Source organism: Nilaparvata lugens, chromosome 2 (genome assembly GCF_014356525.2).
Source record: "Nilaparvata lugens isolate BPH chromosome 2, ASM1435652v1, whole genome shotgun sequence".
Lineage (NCBI taxonomy): Eukaryota > Metazoa > Arthropoda > Insecta > Hemiptera > Delphacidae > Nilaparvata > Nilaparvata lugens.
This window is the reverse complement of record NC_052505.1, coordinates 56,312,917-56,331,331: the sequence shown is the minus strand read 5'-3', so window position 1 is coordinate 56,331,331 and position 18,415 is coordinate 56,312,917. Positions and strand designations below refer to the sequence as shown.

General features: G+C 34.0%; 2 protein-coding genes and 1 pseudogene across 5 annotated transcripts in view; 1 reads left to right on the top strand and 2 right to left on the bottom strand.

The window, feature by feature from the left end:
* The window catches only part of LOC111060552, an 89,037-nt gene extending 73,806 nt beyond the window's left edge, over positions 1 to 15,231 (bottom strand). The window contains exon 1 of one of the 2 annotated variants that reach the window (XM_039419916.1): positions 15,139 to 15,231. In XM_039419916.1, the coding sequence (XP_039275850.1) occupies positions 15,139 to 15,141 (3 nt within the window). In that variant the 5' untranslated portion in view covers positions 15,142 to 15,231. Of the gene's footprint in view, positions 1 to 14,905; positions 15,027 to 15,138 lie in introns of those variants that run through there. The other variant, XM_039419919.1, reaches the window with a different exon arrangement.
* The window catches only part of LOC111054906, a 544,055-nt gene that overhangs the window by 456,417 nt on the left and 69,223 nt on the right, over positions 1 to 18,415 (top strand). The window lies entirely within an intron of this gene.
* LOC111050502 lies at positions 11,211 to 11,963 on the bottom strand (annotated as a pseudogene).

The following is an 18,415-nucleotide window of genomic DNA, read 5'->3' as shown; positions in this document are numbered from 1 at the left end:
AATCATACAACCCATTCAGATATTTGTACATGTCGCGCCCCTGGCTATCCGACAAAATAACTAATTTCCTTTTTTTACGAAAGATGGATTTGCCCGTATTTGGTGAACCGGCGGCAGATCTATGAACCTGAGCTGTGACCCTATAATTACGCCGTCCAGACTCCAATGGTGACGATAACGATTCATCAACATCAAGAGGCGAGAACCGATTTCTAGCGATCACAGGATCAGGAATTGATGCGTGAACCACTTTGGAATATGATCGCGGTGCAATGAAAGGGTCATCAGAATCGAGAGTGAGCCTAGCACCAAGGATAATTTCGCCAGAATTAAATATTGATGAAATTCTTTTAGAATCAGATTCTAATAATTTAATTATCTCATCCTTTGATGTCATTTCCAAGTGTAAAAACCATAGTTCTTCCTCCATGTTCCTGATATTGAGTTTCAAGGCACAAATCTCACTTTCCGTCTGTTTTTCCATAGATAATGAGTCTTCGACTATTATAGCTCTAGTTTCTCTTTCCATCCTCAACTTTTCAATTAAAGACTCCTTCTCGAATTTGACATCATTTAGCAAATTAGTTAAATCAGAATTTTCTTTCAAAGAAGTGTCGTATTTATTCAAAAGTGATGCCATGATGGGAATAAAGTCAATAATAGCTTCACTGGTGTATTTATTGCTAATAATTACAACAAGAGCAGCATGCAAGTCAATAGCAATATCAATCACCTCCCTGTTAACAAGACCCTCTCTTAAACTCTCAATTTCGTCGTCCATTCCTTGAATAATATTATATCGGCCTGATCGGGTAAGTCTGTTTACTCTATTTAAAGACATAGTGGATGATAATGATGGAACTATTTAAAGGAAAGGGTCTTCAAGCTAAGGGAGCCGTCAAAGCAAGGATATAATTGGAAGCTCCTGAGAAAGAATGAGGAACAAGGAACAGGAGAAATTATTGGAAGGAAAACAAACGAGACTATCGAAGAGAAAGTACGGAAGGTCAGTTGTGGAAAGAACTGTCAAAAACAGCTGATTGACAGCTGTCTTGGCTTCCCGCTTAAAAGTTTAACAATTTTTAGGTTATAGATAGTCTACCGGTAACTGGTGAGTCACCGAATGTTTATATCACAAACGTCAGTCAAGTTTACGGTTATCAAGATAAATGATATGACGAGTACTGAAGTGAGAATGACAATGAAAAACAATCCACTACAACTCTTCGTAAATTATTCAGTTCTAGGTTAGTTCATAAGAAATACGACACTAGTTAAAATAGATTGTTCTAGCACTAAACAAATCTCTTCACTTGATGAACTCACACTTCCAAATGGTTTGAATCACAAAACTCTGGAGAAATACTAGGTAATACTTTAATAATAAGAGTTTTAAAAGGAGCTATTACAAACCGTACTAAACCGGCAGATTCAGGCCTGCCAACCGGCATGGCCGGTTATTTCTAATCAAGCTATTGATTTTGATTGTGGGATTGGAGTTAATCTCAATGAAATTGTTATCTGCAATGAAATGGTTTACCTTACTTAGATATTCGTCCTTATCCATTATTACTGTAGTGCATCCTTTGTCAGCTTTCAAAACCATCAGGTCATATTTTTTCATCTTCTTCTTATACTTTTCAATAAGAGTCAATTGGCCAATGGCAGAGAATAAGGCCAATGGCAGGCGTTCATGCCCTCGACCAATAGCAGTACTCGCCTACTAGTATAAATTCTGCTGCTCTTGTATTTAGTTTTAGACTTTTTGAACAAAGAGAGGGGTTAGCAATGGGGTCACCCCTCTCCCCACTCCTAGCTGAATTATTTATGGATAAGTTAGGAAGTAGAATCATTGGAAATAGTCAATTCAAAGATAAAATTGTTAACTGGTTTCGATATGTTGATGATATTATTTGCTTATGGAAAGGAAGTAACAGACAACTAGACAATTTTCTTTCCTATCTGAATGGATTACATCAGAGTATAAAATACACTGTAGAGGTAGAACAGGATTGTGTATTGAATTTTCTAGATTTAAGAATAGATCATAGCACTGGTTTTCACAAGTTTTCTATTTTCAGAAAACCAACCTATACTGATGTTATCATTCCTCTTCATTCTTGTCATCCTATTTCTCACAAACTTGCTGCTTTCAACAGCATGGTCTATAGAGCACTAACAATACCTATGAGCCATCATGATTTTGATGATCACTAAAATTAAACAGATAGCTGTCACAAATGGGTATGAAGAAAGTATGGTGGACAGATTATTGAGTAAAATTAATAGACAAATTTCAATCAATTCTAGCTTTGTAGGCTCATACTGTGAGGAGAAGACTTGGATAACAATCCCATATTCAGGCCTTGTATCTGATAAGATAGGTAGGGAATTGAAGAGGAATGGATTTCATGTTCCTTTCAAGACAAAACCGATTTTAAATAGTCTATTTAGCTGGAGTAAAGACAGAATTGATATTTAGGATAAAAGCGGGGTGTACAAACTCAAATGTGATGATTGTAATGCTTGTTATGTGGGTCAGACTGGTAGAAGTTTCAAAAGTAGAATTATAGAACACATCAGAGATTGGAATAAACAAAATGAGGAATCTAACTTTGCAGAACATTTGATAACAAATAATCACAAGTTCACAGTTAAGGAGAATGTTGAGTTTCTGCATGTTAATAACAAAGGCAGATCTTTGACTATTCTAGAGGCTTTAGAAATAACAAGAGTAATTGAGGAAAATTCCCAGTATAGTTTTAATGACCAGATTCAATTCAACCAATACAACACTACGAATTTAGTTTTATCATAAAATTGTAAGTATACATTAGTCAATAGTTTTTTCATTTACATATTTGTTTTATATCTTTCACACTTGTTTTCTGGGTTCTTATTTTGTACTAGAAGTAAATTTTATTATCATGGCGATTCTGTTGCTTAAGCCGCCATTTTGTCACACCGTTGAGGGGGAGGAGACTGTCTAGCTAGGCCAATGGCAGGCGTTCATGCCCTCGACCAATAGCAGTACTCGCCTACTAGTATGAATTCTGCTGCTCTTGTATTTAGTTTTAGTTTATCAGAGATTGACAATGGTGTAATAACCGAAACTGGTCTTTCTAATTATCAATAAATCAGTGGTTTTTTGACAATTTCTTAGTCTTTTTCATTCAGTATCCTTCTATATTAAATAGTGATACTTAATCCTCATTATTTAAACCTACTTCGATCAAGACTAGAACATCAAATATTACATTAGATATCTGTAGAACCAATTCATCGAAATGGCTCTTGATACCAGCGATATTGAGACAATATAAAATTAGATCACTAGGTTTTTCCTGATCATGTAAAAATTTAACTCGTGATCTTTCCCAGTCAATCAATGAATCAAAGTTCTTGTTTTCAATATGAAAATCTATTTCATCCGTCATTACGAAAAGTCCAAATAACATAAAAAGAATATTATGCTAGAATACCTACAAGTAATTTTATTATAACAAATTATTAATAGGCCTATCAGCTGATATTTCATAGTACTATATTATATTTGATAATTATTGTGTTAGTAAGTGATTATTATTCTTCTCATCAATAATAAAAAACAATAAAGTCATTAGAAATAACAGAATAAGCTAAACTATGAAAGCCCGCATGATTAATCCTTCTAATTGCCAATAATTTTCTTAAAATCCCTTTCATTTTCTAGCTTCACTACAATGGAGTCATCAGATTTCTTGGCAAAAAACTTCCCAAATTCAACCCAAACATATTTCCAAACCTGATCCTTGGCCTTTTCTTTAGCATTCCAAAGCAAAGACTTGTTAAATTGTGTCAAGTTTTCACAAATAAATAGCTTAGATTCATTCTTATTCTTGAACAAAGGGTCGTTTGTGACTACAGTTTTCCTTTTCATCATAATGCTATCTCTCACTCGTTGTGATGAACAGCGCCAGAGCGTCGGGCCTTCGCCTGGGCAGACGGTGCACAACTTCGATATCCTTATCTTCGATGGTGATGTCATAGTGTTGGGTGACAAGTTGACGCACCACTGTCGGCAGGCCTCCCTCCTCACTCTCTCACACTGCTACGTCCATCCCATGGATCTCCAGGTTGCAATTCCTGCTACGTTGCTCCATGATGTTTACTCGTCCGATCAAAAATTCAATTTTTTGATCTTTGTTCTTATTATCCTCAATAACGGTATCCAGTTTTTGTTTCAGCTCTTTATTTTCTTTTTGAATCTCGGTTATCAATGACATGAGCTGGTCGTAAAAATCAGATAGTCCTTGAACATCATTTTTTAAACTTGTTACATTCAATTTCAAGTCGTCGAGAGAAGTAGTGTTTCAATCAATTTTTTTATTTATAACTTTTAATAAATGTTTTACTTCAGTCTTCCGACTCAACATCTGACACTTCACCACCCGTCTCTTGAGTAGATGAGGCTGCCCTACATAACACGCATATCCACTTGTTTCTCTTAGCAATCGACATACGATTATAAAATGTCTGCGACAAACCCGAACATGAATAGTGGAGACCTCCCTCACAGGCCGAACAAGTGACGAAAGAACCGTTCTTGGATAGTTGACTTTTACACTGTTTACTCTTCATAGTTTATATAATAATTTTACAGGTTGAAACGATTAAAAACTTGAGAGCGTTCATAGAAACATAATATGAATGTTCACTAGTTCACTAATTAACAGTACTGCACTGACACTACAAGTACCGACCGACTGGCGCCAGCCAATAACAACCGCGTCAACTGAGCTGCACAAAGCACGTCTACTCGGCTCGAGTGCTGAGCCGCAACTGAAGTGTTTCAAACACAATAGTACGTACTACATGAACTTTTTGAAAGTGATTTGAAAACAAAAATGTTCAAACAACAGAACTGAAAGTTGTCAACCTTATAATTCTACCTCCATTTAGAGAGGCTTTTGTTTAAGCCGAATGTAAATCTATATACAGTATATAAAAATGAATGTCTGTTTGTTTGTTTGTTTGTTTGTTCCCTATAGACTTGAAAACTACTTGACATAACGACATCAAACATTGGGAATATGTTGTGTGAATATTGGGGATGGTTTCTGAACAGAAATTTAAAAAGGGAGGCTAATAATAACTATTAATTAATCCATTTCATAGACCTATATTTTCAAAATTGTCGGCCGAGCGGCTACCGAAGAACGGAAAGATGATCATGATTCAAGATAATATTGTGATAATATGACTTAGCATCTAAAGTTACCAGCTGTAATAAACACGTCACCCTGTGATAAATTGTGTATCCTATGGTACACATAACGATAGTTTGGAGTTGAAGTGTAGTTGATTGGTTCCAGCTGTAAATAATAGTTCCTTAGAAGACCTATACAAACAATTATCACTCCCCTATCATTGAGAAACTGGAAAATGTTGAAAAAAATATTCACCTGCGAAAGAGAGTTGTTCATAATCCACCTCATGAAAGAGAGTTGTTCATATTGTATTTATCAATTATTGAAGAATGACAGAATAATTTTCAATTTTTATTAATTTAGCTCAGCTTATATTCATCCTAAAATGGAAGATGGGAAGAATATGGAATTCATTGTGGTTCATCGTACATCACATATTTCCTGGACCATGTATTGACAATCAACAACTATAAGAACATTGAATTAATCGTTGAAACACTGATTCAACCTATCTATTTTTCTTCTAATTCAACACTCTACTGATAGATATTACTACTAATTGATTAAGAAGAATATGCTTTCGGAATAATGAATGCTGCATGACTAAGCACATAGGAAGTCCGTATTGAGATGTAGATGAAAATATTTATTGTCAGCTAAATTTCATGATTCACCAAATAAAGTCAAGTGTGACATGAGATACATTAACTTTTTGGCGGTACGAAGTACGCCGGGTAAGCTAGTATTTTCTAATTTAAATGAAATAAATTTTGAGAAGAATGAAGAATGTTGAATAATAAATTTAAATATTAAAATATTGTTGACCAAGAACTCAGTACATCGACAATAATTCATTCAACTAATTCTGTAGGTACTGATTGTAGGTACAAATATAATCATTTGTCTTCTTTATTGATTATCAATTTCTTCAACTAATCATAAACTAACTGGAAAAAGTTCTTCAATTTCCATGAATTTAGTTAATAGAATTATATTAATCTAAAGTGTGGGTCACATCCAAATTCACAAAGAGTTCGATTCTTGTTGGCAAGAAACATGTTATTCAACGCAGAAATCATTGTTGTATTACTAAAATATAGAATAAGTTCAATAGTTTTCCTTTCAGGGGGAGTTTTGACAACCCACAATTTTTCATTTGAGGAAATATCGAAAATGTGCATAGGAACTTATTTTTTGTTCAGCTTGCCAAAATACCCCTCATTTCAGTATTAAAATTTTCTACTGACTGTACAGTGAGTCAATCATTCTATCATGGCTCGAATAATTTCGAAATTTTAATTAAATAAAAATGGTAGAGAATAATAAATTGACTCATGTGAATATCAACACCTTTATTTGAAGACATATTAACTACATGCTTTTTCATATATCCGATACAGCATTGATAAAACACTGTGGACGTTTATTTAGCAGTCTCAAAAAACTGTTCTAGCTGAAAAATTAATAATCCATGCCACGTGTAGGCCTATACATTGCATCAGGAAAACGAAGCTCGAAACTATGGTTTCCCTAAACATATGTTTTTTAGATAATTTCTTTGATGCAGCTGTTTCACATTCGCCATATTATATACAGAGTTTGTGAAAAAAAATATTGATTACCAAAACAATACTATTATAATAACATATTTATCAATTATTATCAGAGCAATATTATTGAGGTTAAGTGGAATCAGGTAGAAAGAAATAATAGAACAGATATTCTTTTTTGAATTTACATGATAATGATGTTATTTCCAATGATTAAACCATATGTTAGAATATCTCATGTCAATCAATAAATTATCTCTGCTCCATTTGGCTGGCGTTCACCTTACAATGTTCATAAGCTTACTTAATAGGATCCTTTTTCATCCTTTGAAACCCTTAGAGACAAAATATCTCAAAATCCGTTCTTAGAGCGCGTCTAGCATGTTTGAAGAATATTTGTGCAAATTTTTAAGTCTGTCGGACAATTAGTTTGAGCTTTAGTGTGATTTTACATAAAAATTTTCGAAAAATGCCCTTTCGATCCCCCCTGTTCTCCTGATCGAAATTTTCCTGCATAGATCTAATTTTTTCCTCTTGACTTTGCTGTGCAATGAGCGGTTAAAAAGTACAACATTTTTTGGGGGCCCCAGCTCCCTCAGGGGGGCAAATTTTTGAAAATCCTTCCTTGGTGGATGTGTTTAGGCTATCATAAACAATTGTGCAAAATTTCAAGTTTGTAGGCTCAGTAGTTTGTGCTGTAGTGTGATTTCAGTCTGTGGGGGCTTAGCCTTTTATAGATATAGAGAAGAAGAAGATAGAGAAGAGATAGAGATAAATTTATTTAATCAATGAAAATAATTTGATAGATTATATGAAGAAGAACTATTATTTATTGTATTAGGATCCAATTCAGCAGTTGTAGGGAAAATGTTATAGTCTTTATGTAATTTGCACGGAAGACCACTTTATCACTCTCGCCAAAATTGAATTAATATGATTATTGAATCAATAATAATAATCTTATTCATGGTAATTAGTTTTTATTACAGAAAATGAAAATGTTCTTTAATATAGGCCTACCAAAAAACTTTGTGTATTGATATGTCTATATTTGGGGTTCAACAATAATTAACTTATTTCATTCTTGCACAGATGATTCAATTTTTCAATTTTTATCCAGACAGCTCTACTGAACAATATATGGAGTTTAGTTTAGGTTGAAAGAGATTATTCTACTTTTCAACTATCATAATAATTATATTTCATTCTGAATCGAGCACTTTTTTGGCTGCTGGTGAGTGAATTTCAATCATTTGTACTCTAGAAAGCAATTTTCTTTGATTGAATCCTATGTATGATTCCTTCACCTAAAAAGCATTGATTATTTCATTTAATAAACAAGAGCACTTAATAATAATAAACAAGAAAAAGAAATAGAAGCAGAAGAAAAAGAAGGAGAAGGAGGAAGAGGAGAATAAAGAAGGGAAGTAGAAGAGGAAGAAGAAAAAGAATATAGTCTAACATAGGCGAACATGTTTTTTGTAACGACTCCTCCTTACATTTTGAAAAATAGTCATCTTGGACAAGAGGATTGAACGATCAAAGTTTAAATTTGTGTCATTGCTTTAACATAGGGATCGGTGAGCTGGAAACTCTCACATTTCAACTTATGATTTGATGATCAGCTTTTTTGAAACAAAAAAATTTATTTTTCATCGTTTATTCGAAGAGAGAGATGTGAGGATAGGATAAAGAGAAAGTGAGTAGAGGAAAGATAGAAGCTGATGTTGTAACGCTTTTAATATTATGTCCCTGTTTTAGGGAACATGTGCAACGGATTTTTTATTTTTATCAAAATTAATAATTTGCAAACTTTTTTTAAAAAGAGGGTTTGATGAATGGAATTAAATTTATTTTTAATTAAAAGAAAATTCAACTAGGAAATTTGATATTATTCTGGATGATTATGGATGAAGAATAATATACTAGGAGATGGGTAAATATACGAGAGGTTATCTCTTGTCTGCCATTTGTCGCGTTTTTCTATCTTTATTTACGTTTTAATTATAGCGTTTAGAAATGAATGAGACAATAATTGATGTTGCCGCCGATTGTGAAATTCGTGGAGTGATACGTTTTTTAAACCATCAAAACGTTAAACCGGTCGAAATTCATAAGCAGTTGGTTACTGTGTACGGTGAAAATTTAATGAATGAAAGAAACGTTCGAAAATGGTGTGAAAGGTTTAGAAATAAGAGAGTTAACGTACATGATGAAGATCGTTCCGGGAGGCCCTCAATAATCAACGAAGACTTGTTGAAAAAGGTCGATGAAGAAATCAAAAACAATCGTCGCATGACAATATCTGAATTGACCCGTATTTCCCCTGGTGTTTCAAGAGCTGTTATTGGTCGCATTGTGCATGACCATTTATACTTCAGAAAAGTTTGTGCACATTGGGTGCCGTACGCGTTATCGGAACATCACAAACAAATCCGAATGGGATCTGCTTTGGAATTCCTAATGCGCTACAAAGAAAATGGTGATGAATTCCTTAATTCAATAGTTACCGGCAATGAAACCTGGATTTCTTATTACACGCCAGAAAGAAAACGGCAGTCATGTGAATGGCGACATCCTCAGTCACCAACGAAACCAAAATTGTCACAACCAAATTGTCACATGTGAGGTATGCTATTTTAGTTTGGGGTAACACATCTAAACAGAACCTGGACAGAGTTTTCAAAATACAGAAAAGGGCTATTAGGTGTATGGAAGGTATAAATGATAGACTGGAGTCATGCAGGCCTTTATTCAAAAGACTTGGACTGCTAACAGTGCCTTCTTTGTATCTTCATGAAACAATCTTGTATGTGAAAATGAACAGTATAACCCAAAATTTTTATATTCATGTTCACAATACACGACATAGAGCCGATTATTATCTAGAAAGCCATAATAGCAGACTTTTTGAGAAAAAGCCTAGCTATATTGGTAGGGTATTTTATAATAAACTACCAAATACATTGAAAAATCAGGAAAGTATGAAAATATTCAAGAATCAACTGAAAAAGTTTTTGGTCGATGGAACATTTTATAGTATCCAAGAGTTCCTTTCCATCTGAATATCTGGGTTGGTTTCAAAGTCTTGACATTCTGTGTGTATGAATACACAGTATTTTCTATGTTATAAATAAACTGGACAGCCTTTTTACTTAGGTACATACTGCGATTTATATTCAAACCATATGTGTATATATATTACTTATGCATATTATATGGTATATTGACTTGTCTTATACTCCATCCTGGGGTCCCCAAGACGTAATCTTAAAAAAAAAAAAAAAAAAGATCAAGCCACCGCCGTTTGGAAGGAGATAGATGGCCACGGTATTTTATTTATTTATTTATAAGGTTGGCAAAAAAAAATACAAGAATCGGAAAAGAAAAAACAGGCTATTGCCTAAAACTTCTTCAATTTCCTAATTTAGTTTTAAAATGTCCAAATATTATAGGTTATGTCCATTCAAATTTCTACACCAAATCACAATCTAAAATATAAATTAGAATAAAACAAACAATTTTAAATTTGGATGGATTAATAATAACAGTTTCTTAAAAACATGAAACAAACTATAAATTCACAAAATAAAAAATAAAAACACTTAAATTTTGAACACGAAAACATCACATTCACCATAGCTATATAACAGCTGTGCATTTTGGGATCGATTTGGCATCATATTGATTGACTTTACGCCACGCGGAACGACTGTAAATGCAGAATATTACTGTGAAACACTCTTCAAGTTACGGCGTGCCATTCAGAATCGCCGCCGCGGACGACTTACCGACGGCATCATACTGTTGCACGATAATGCTCGCCCACATGTGGCTGGTAAGACGCTCGATTTACTGAACAGATTTGGATGAGAAATTTTCAGTCACCCACCATACAGTCCAGATTTAGCACCTTCAGATTACCATTTGTTTGGCAAATTGAAAGAATTTTTGGGAGGTAAGCAATTCGCGGGTGATGACGAACTTAAAGATGCCGTGAATCGATGGATAAATGAACTGGCGGCAGAAGAATATGACGAGGGTATATTAAAGCTGGTGAATCGCTATGACAAATGTCTCAATTCATATGGCGACTATGTAGAGCACTAATGTAAGTTGTGTATTTCATTCTGTATCACTTTGTTTGAACATATTTTTTTAATAAATTTTTTTACAACATAACGGTCCTTACTTTAGAGATAACTCTCGTAATTTGAATCTGGCAAATAATTTCAATGATAAATAATGTGATTGTTTTACTCACCACTGTTAATAATAATTCGCCTACGCGCAAACGTTTCTCTCAGCCCAACTGCATGTACTGGCTGATGTGGATATATTTACAGCATATTATATTATGGCACGACATACGACGACACGGCAACATGAGACACATGGAACGGCACGAGTTACTCGATACGACTCTCTACACAGCAGCTTCCGGGATCGCACTAGGAATAATCTATTTTATTTAGACCGCACTAAATAAAATATGTTGGTTGTCTCCAAAATGGTCCATGATATTCACCAAACTGTAGTAAGAGTCCTGGATGTCTCCATAGTTTCTTCATAAGTTGCAATGTTCTGCAATGGCGGTGTAGTTTGGCAACATTTGTTTGTCTTCCTGATAAGCAGGCCAACTGCAAACCATTGGCCTATTTGTTTCTCTCAAGTATCTTCCGAATTCAGGGTAGCCATGGTCTTATGTTTTTGGATCAGTATTGCAGCCATCCAGTTTGACATAGTCTACTCCCCATTCAGCAAATTTAGCAGCGTCTTGCTGCATATGATCGATAACACCAGGGTAGCCTTCGCAAGTCCTTGTGCCGTAGTCTTCGTACAAGCCAAATTTCAGGCCTTTCGACTGGATATAGTCTGCGAGACTCTTGATACCGCTAGGGAATCGTTTAAAGTCAGGATGGAGGTCTCCATTCACATCTCTCTCCTTGGCCAACCAGCAATCGTCTACTATCAAATACTCGTAACCAACGTTCTTGAAACCCTCCGAAACTAGCAAGTCTGCAGCTCGACGGAAAAGGTTTTCACTTATGCATTCATCAGGATAGGTTTCACAGTCAATTTTACATCTGTATCTCTCCCATGACATTCATCCCATGGGTGGTTTCAGGGCCAAACCATTGTCCAGTCCTTCTGACACGCCAAATATTGCAACCAAAATTACTAATGACAGTTGCAACTGTGATAACACATCTTTGTGCTGCATAATATTGAGCTGGCTCTTCAAGTAACTAAAGTTACTTCAACTAAGTAATGAACTGAATGTTCTTTCTGACCCGGAGAGCGAGTTAGTTACTTTGCAAAGTTGAGCTGTGCGGGCCAATAACCCATTAAATGAAAGACGCTCACGAAGCTATCTAACGAGTCTGCTGGTCACGTATTATTGTGATTTACCACAGAGGTTAGGGTCTGGGTCAAAGCTTGGCCCAAGGCTACGATGAGATTAGAGCAAGGGGGTAAAACAACACTGCGATGAGTCCCGCTGTTGCTCTCAGTGAAGCTAGACAAGTACTCCATCCACATCAGCCATGAAAATGCTTTAGTAAACCAACTGAAATAAACTGACCATAATTATGATTTTGACATAGAAGATTTGAAATCAGTGATAATCACGCTGTCAGGTTAAATTATAAACAAAAACCGAGCTTGTATGGAAGACTTTGTTCTTGTTTGCTGTTTTCTAGCAACGAATTCGAATATGATAGGACCCATTCGTGTCCAGGTGTCGTTCGATGCTATACTGTTGCTATTCGGTATCGAATTACCGTTTCACACTTATCGGAATCGGTCGAAAACGAACAGAAAGCAAACCGAACCGAACAGAACCGTATATGTGTGAAACTAGCTAATCATCATCACCTAGGCTTAAAATACTTCTAGAAAGTCGCCTTTGTGAAATAATAATAATAATACATAGTATTTTCTCCCTGTTTCAACTCGGTCAGCTTTTGATGATAGTGGTTGTTTTCAACAGATGATTAGCATTGTCGATACATCAACTCAAACACACATTAGTCGATATCTCGCCGACACGTCCGGACACGAGAGGTATACCGTTCACAGAGCTACTAGTATAGAAATCAAATCAAATATAACTCATTTAATTCTTTTGTAACACAATCAGTTAATCAGAAATGAATTATTATCCAGCAGTGATGCAGTAACAAAACATCACGAACAAATACAGGGAACTCTCCTAATCTTGTATTGCAGTTTAATTACATCCACCATAATTATATCATTTTAATAACTTGAACATGGATTTGATTCCTTCCATGTAATACAATTCAACCTGAAACTTGATAACCATAATTATTATAGTTCAACTCCGTTTCAAGTTGAATTGTATTACAAGGAACAAATCAAATCCAAAATCAATATTGTAGAGTTGTGATACTGTATAATTACTCCTAGTAATAATGGTATGATTGAACTGTTATGCCCGCTTTTACTAAGCCCGGCTAGACATTTGAACTTGATCAAGCCAGGAAGGATTCAGAAGTGTGCACTGGAGTTATCGATAGTAGGCTAATTATCGTCATAGAATAGTTATTTGTTTAGTGCACAAAGTCAGGGATTGCAGCCAAAGGCGAGTGAAAGAAGTTTCTCGATTGCAGTAATAGACTTTAATCACGAGTTAGTCTACACATTATATTTTTCCCACAGTTACAATATTGAATGTGTAACGTGAGTGATTAGGGAAAGAATGTACTTAAATTCATCAAATGTTTGCCTGTGTGATTTTGTGAATTCTTTTACTGATGATGAAGGTTGTAGAATTGCTTATTTATTAATTTTAAATATTGAATATACAATTTTTAATAATCTTGAAATTAATTAATTTAATAAGATCAAGACACAAAGAGGCTTTGACTACATTCATAATGAATGCTAATTTACATGAGCAGTCATTTTTTATAAATGTTGTTGGAGGAAAAATGTTGTGTACATTACGAGTTAAAAATGCTTTTTCTCCCTCAGGGAAATTGGTGCCCTCGGCTTTCCTCTCAGGGAGAAAAAGCTGTATTTTTCATTCTTGTTATACAAATAACAATTACCGCACGCTAATTTTCATTTTACGTACTGTAATTTATTCCTTCAACACTAGTTCACGAATAGACCATTGTAGGCACGCAATTCAGTGCGTTAACTACGATTTAACATTATGTAACTGTAGAAGATAAATAATTCTTCCAGTGCACCTGTTGTAAACCGTATAACTGATTCGAATGTCTTGACCGAGCTAAATGAAGCCGGACATAATGATCAAAGGGAAATACTCACAGTCAGGATATTTCTGTTGAATGGGTAGTGTAGAGTGGGTAGTAAATAGCTGACCTTTCACGTGTTGAATCCTTTCAATAGAATAATATGGCAATATTTGCTGGCAAAGAGTCTTGAAATTGGATTTTGAATAGAGGATCAAAATTGAAAATGGCATTGGTCAATGTTGAGTATGCTGTGTTATTGACAGCTATCCATTCACTTTTCAGTAAATTTTTGATTGAATGTGGAGTCAATGGTAAACTTGACGCTTTTACGTGGAGTCAATGGTAAAAGCGTCAAAGAGCCATCAACCATCAAAACAGAGTTCAGATGATGGGAAGAAATTTTGTTGTGAGCTATTTGTTTCTTGTGCTATTCATTTATTCATCAATATATACAATATCATTGTCAACTTTGTTCTAATAAATAATTGAATTCACCATTAGTAGGCTAATCGTACCATAGTGAGATAATTTTTCCTTCATTAGAATCCTGGAACAAATAAAAATGTGAAGACTGAATTAAGTTTGATTAATAATTTACGATCAATCCAGAATTTTCTCTCATTAAAGTCAAGCTTACGAGAACAAATCTACTAGAAAACTTCATGCGAAGCTCAGTTAACTTATTCCAGGCTTATACTGAACAGCTATCTCAAGAAGGTATTTGAGTCAATTCACGTAACTTTTCAGATACAATAAACTGCCTGGATGAAATGACCCACGTTTTAAATAACTCAATCCTTCAATTTATTTCAATTCAACACTCATGTTTTGATCCCATGAGACATTATCAAATCAACGGTACATAGAAGAAGACGGAGGAGATCACTTGAATGTATGGACCAAATTCCCCGTTTTTCTGATAACAATCAACACTTACCTAACGAGCCCAATGAGTTTGAACCCTAGATTGGTGATTTCATACTGCCACATCCATCCCAGCATAGAATTCAGCTCCAAACCTGGCCTTATCAATAATACCAATGTTTTCCACCAAATCTGACACATATCATAGTAAACCTTATCTTACAATAGTGAAGATGACTGAGTTACTTCGCATACCTTCAATGTATTTAATGTATTTAATGTACTATCGGCTCAAAACTTACATACCATGATTGAAACTTCAACACTAAAAATCTCAGGATAACACTATATTGATACCTAAAATGTGAGCTGTTTGAATCAGCCTACAAACTAATACACTGCATACAGATTCACTCTTTCTTTACAGATTCCATTCTTGATAATTTTCACACAATTGACGAAGCGTTATAATAGTTTGAGAATTTTTGGCATACAGCCCTAGGCTCAAAGCCAGATCTCACTCAACACTTGTTGCTACTCTATCAATATCAATGTAACCTATAATATAGTAATATTAATTTGAATACATCTAATACTACAGAACGAACGAGACTATCTTCTATTATTTTACCATGTTTCCACATAATTCTGTGGTACACCTTTTTTATTATGTATGGGAATTAGGCTTGAAGTACACTCAACAATAAATTGTCCATTCATCTAACGAATATCCGACTTATGATTTTTAACCGCCTTGACAAGCCTAGAAGACTGATCTGTGGTATGACGATATCCGATCATTGTGTCAAAATAATTATATGTTTGGAGATCGGAGAAGCTTCACTCTTTGGCATACCCCACCATGTAACCATGTAAGCAATAATTGTATTCGCTTGTTTTTTATTGAAATTCTGTTTTTGTTGTGTTTTATGAATGTTTGGATTACACATTTGGGCATTCAAGGGACGGTTTCATTCAATATATTGCCAATGAGATTGTTATTGCTATAACCGAATCATTTGAATGAGTTTCAATGGTTTTCAACGTTCAGCAAACAATGTTATGGTTAATAATATATTTGAGGTCATTATAACATAGGACATCGGGTAAATGTGGGGGGGGGTAGTACTCTGGAAACCTCTCCCCTTCACTACGCCACTGAGAAGATAAGCCAAAAATACGAGGTTTTTGGGCCACTCTTTATCTAGAACAAGGAAATTTTGCATGAAAAAATTGGTTCTGGACTTTTTTATGTATCCTAAAAATATAGTAGAGAATCAGAACTCTAATATAAATTGCAAACACGAAAGTATAGTGACTGGACTAACTAAGCTGGTCGATGTTTGAGCTTTCAGTTTACTGCAGATTAATAGTGGTGTAATTATTGTAATATAGTTTTGATAGTCTAATAAATGTTACAGATCATAATTAGATCTTTGCCGATAATTTTGATTCGTTATTATTAATAATTATGTATTGACTATGGAGTGGAGCCAAGTATCGGTTATATTACATCAAAGCTCATCATGCATTCTTCAAGCCACACTTGAATCAAAAAATGCGGATGCATATTGAAAAACACCATTTAGGAAGCTTCCAATTAATGCAACTAGAATAAGAATTGGAAGAATAAGACTTTGATATTGTCAATACCACTTTCATTTATTCGAAAATTAAATTATAATCCAGTACCAGGTTTCATGGTAAAACCTACCACATCTTCAGCTGAACTAATAAGTTTGTTGTTGTTGGAGGAACAGGAAATTCAATTTTAGGTTATGTGTTGGGATTGTAAAGGGGAAAAAGAATGACATTTGTTAGTGGGAATGGATGGATTAATGATGAAATTAAACTATGTTAACATTTGAAGAATAGAAAATTACATTTTAAATGGCAATCTAGACATCTTAAAAATATATATATATATATATATATATATATATATATATATATATACATCAAATTTGGTTGGTAGCTTACTGGTGGTTGTAATATCATTTATGGTTTTGAAATTCTGTCTCAATTCTAAAGGTTATGATAATATTATAAAATTATAAAAACAAAGGATATTATTATGAAAACAATTCATAATAACTGTGATTAGTCTAATCTAAAACACAATAAATTTATCTGTCTTATCTAAAAGAAAATTTTCTCAATGCTACCTTCAGGTTGGTACTGGTCATGGCACCAACTTGAATATAAACTTAATTTTTAGAAATTTATCAAACTAGAATTAAATTTCACTTAACCTTATAAGGTGCTTAATGTAGTAAGGTGAGAGGGGAGAGAACTTAATAAGAAATTTGATAAAGTGGTGGGGGGGATCTTAGTAATTGAATTATTCTGTTCAACTTTGGGGTTAATTATTATTGCTAGTGGGAAATCATGGCCTGAAATTGAGATCCCTCTAGGGTTCAAAAGTTGAGTAATACTAGATATTGGAGCTAAGTATGAACATGATATTACCCACTGCCCACTTGTTATGTTAGGTTATATTGGCCAGATCTTGTAATGGGAACTGAATTAGAATGTTATCAAATCGACAATAATTTATTGTTTATACTTAAAGCTATGAGTAGTTGTGAGCAATTTATATAGATCTCAACTAAAATATTATCATACTACTTGCTCACAACTACTTATAGCTTTAAGTATAAACAATTATTGTATATTTGATAACATCCTAATTCAGTTCCCATTACAAGGTCTGGCCAATATAACCTAACATAACAAGTGGGCAGTGGGTAATATCATGTTCATACTCAGCTCCAATCTCTAGTATAACTCAACTTTTGAACCCTAGAGGGATCTCAATTTCAGGCCATGATTTCCCACTAGCAATAATAATTAACCCCAAAGTTGAACAGAATAATTCAATTACTAAGATCCCCCCACCACTTTATCAAATTTCTTATTAAGTTCTCTCCCCTCTCCCCTTACTACATTGAGCACCTTATAAGGTTAAGAGAAATTTAATTCTAGTTTGATAAATTTCTAAAAATTAAGTTTATATTCAAGTTGGTGCCATGACCAGTACCAACCTAAAGGTAGCATTGAGAAAATTTTTTTTTAGATAAGACAGATAAATTTATTGTGTTTTAGATTAGACTAATCACAGTTATTATGAATTGTTTTCATAATAATATCCTTTGTTTTTATAATTTTATAATATTATTATAACCTTTAGAATTGAGACAGAATTTCAAAACCATAAATGATTATACAATCACCAGTAAGCTACCAACCAAATTTGATGTATATATAAATATATATATATATATATTTTTTTTTAAGATGTCTAGATTTCCATTTAAAATGTAATTTTCCATTCTTCAAATGTTAACATAGTTTAATTTCATCATCAATCCATCCATTCCCACTAACAAATTTCATTCTCCTTCCCCTCTACAATCCCAACACATACCTAAAATTGAATTTCCTGTTCCTCCAACAACAACAAACTTATTAGTTCAGCTGAAGATGTGGTAGGTTTTACCATGAAACCTGGTACTGAATTATAATTTAATTTTCGAATAAATAAAAGTGGTATTGACAATATCAAAGTCTTATTCTTTCAATT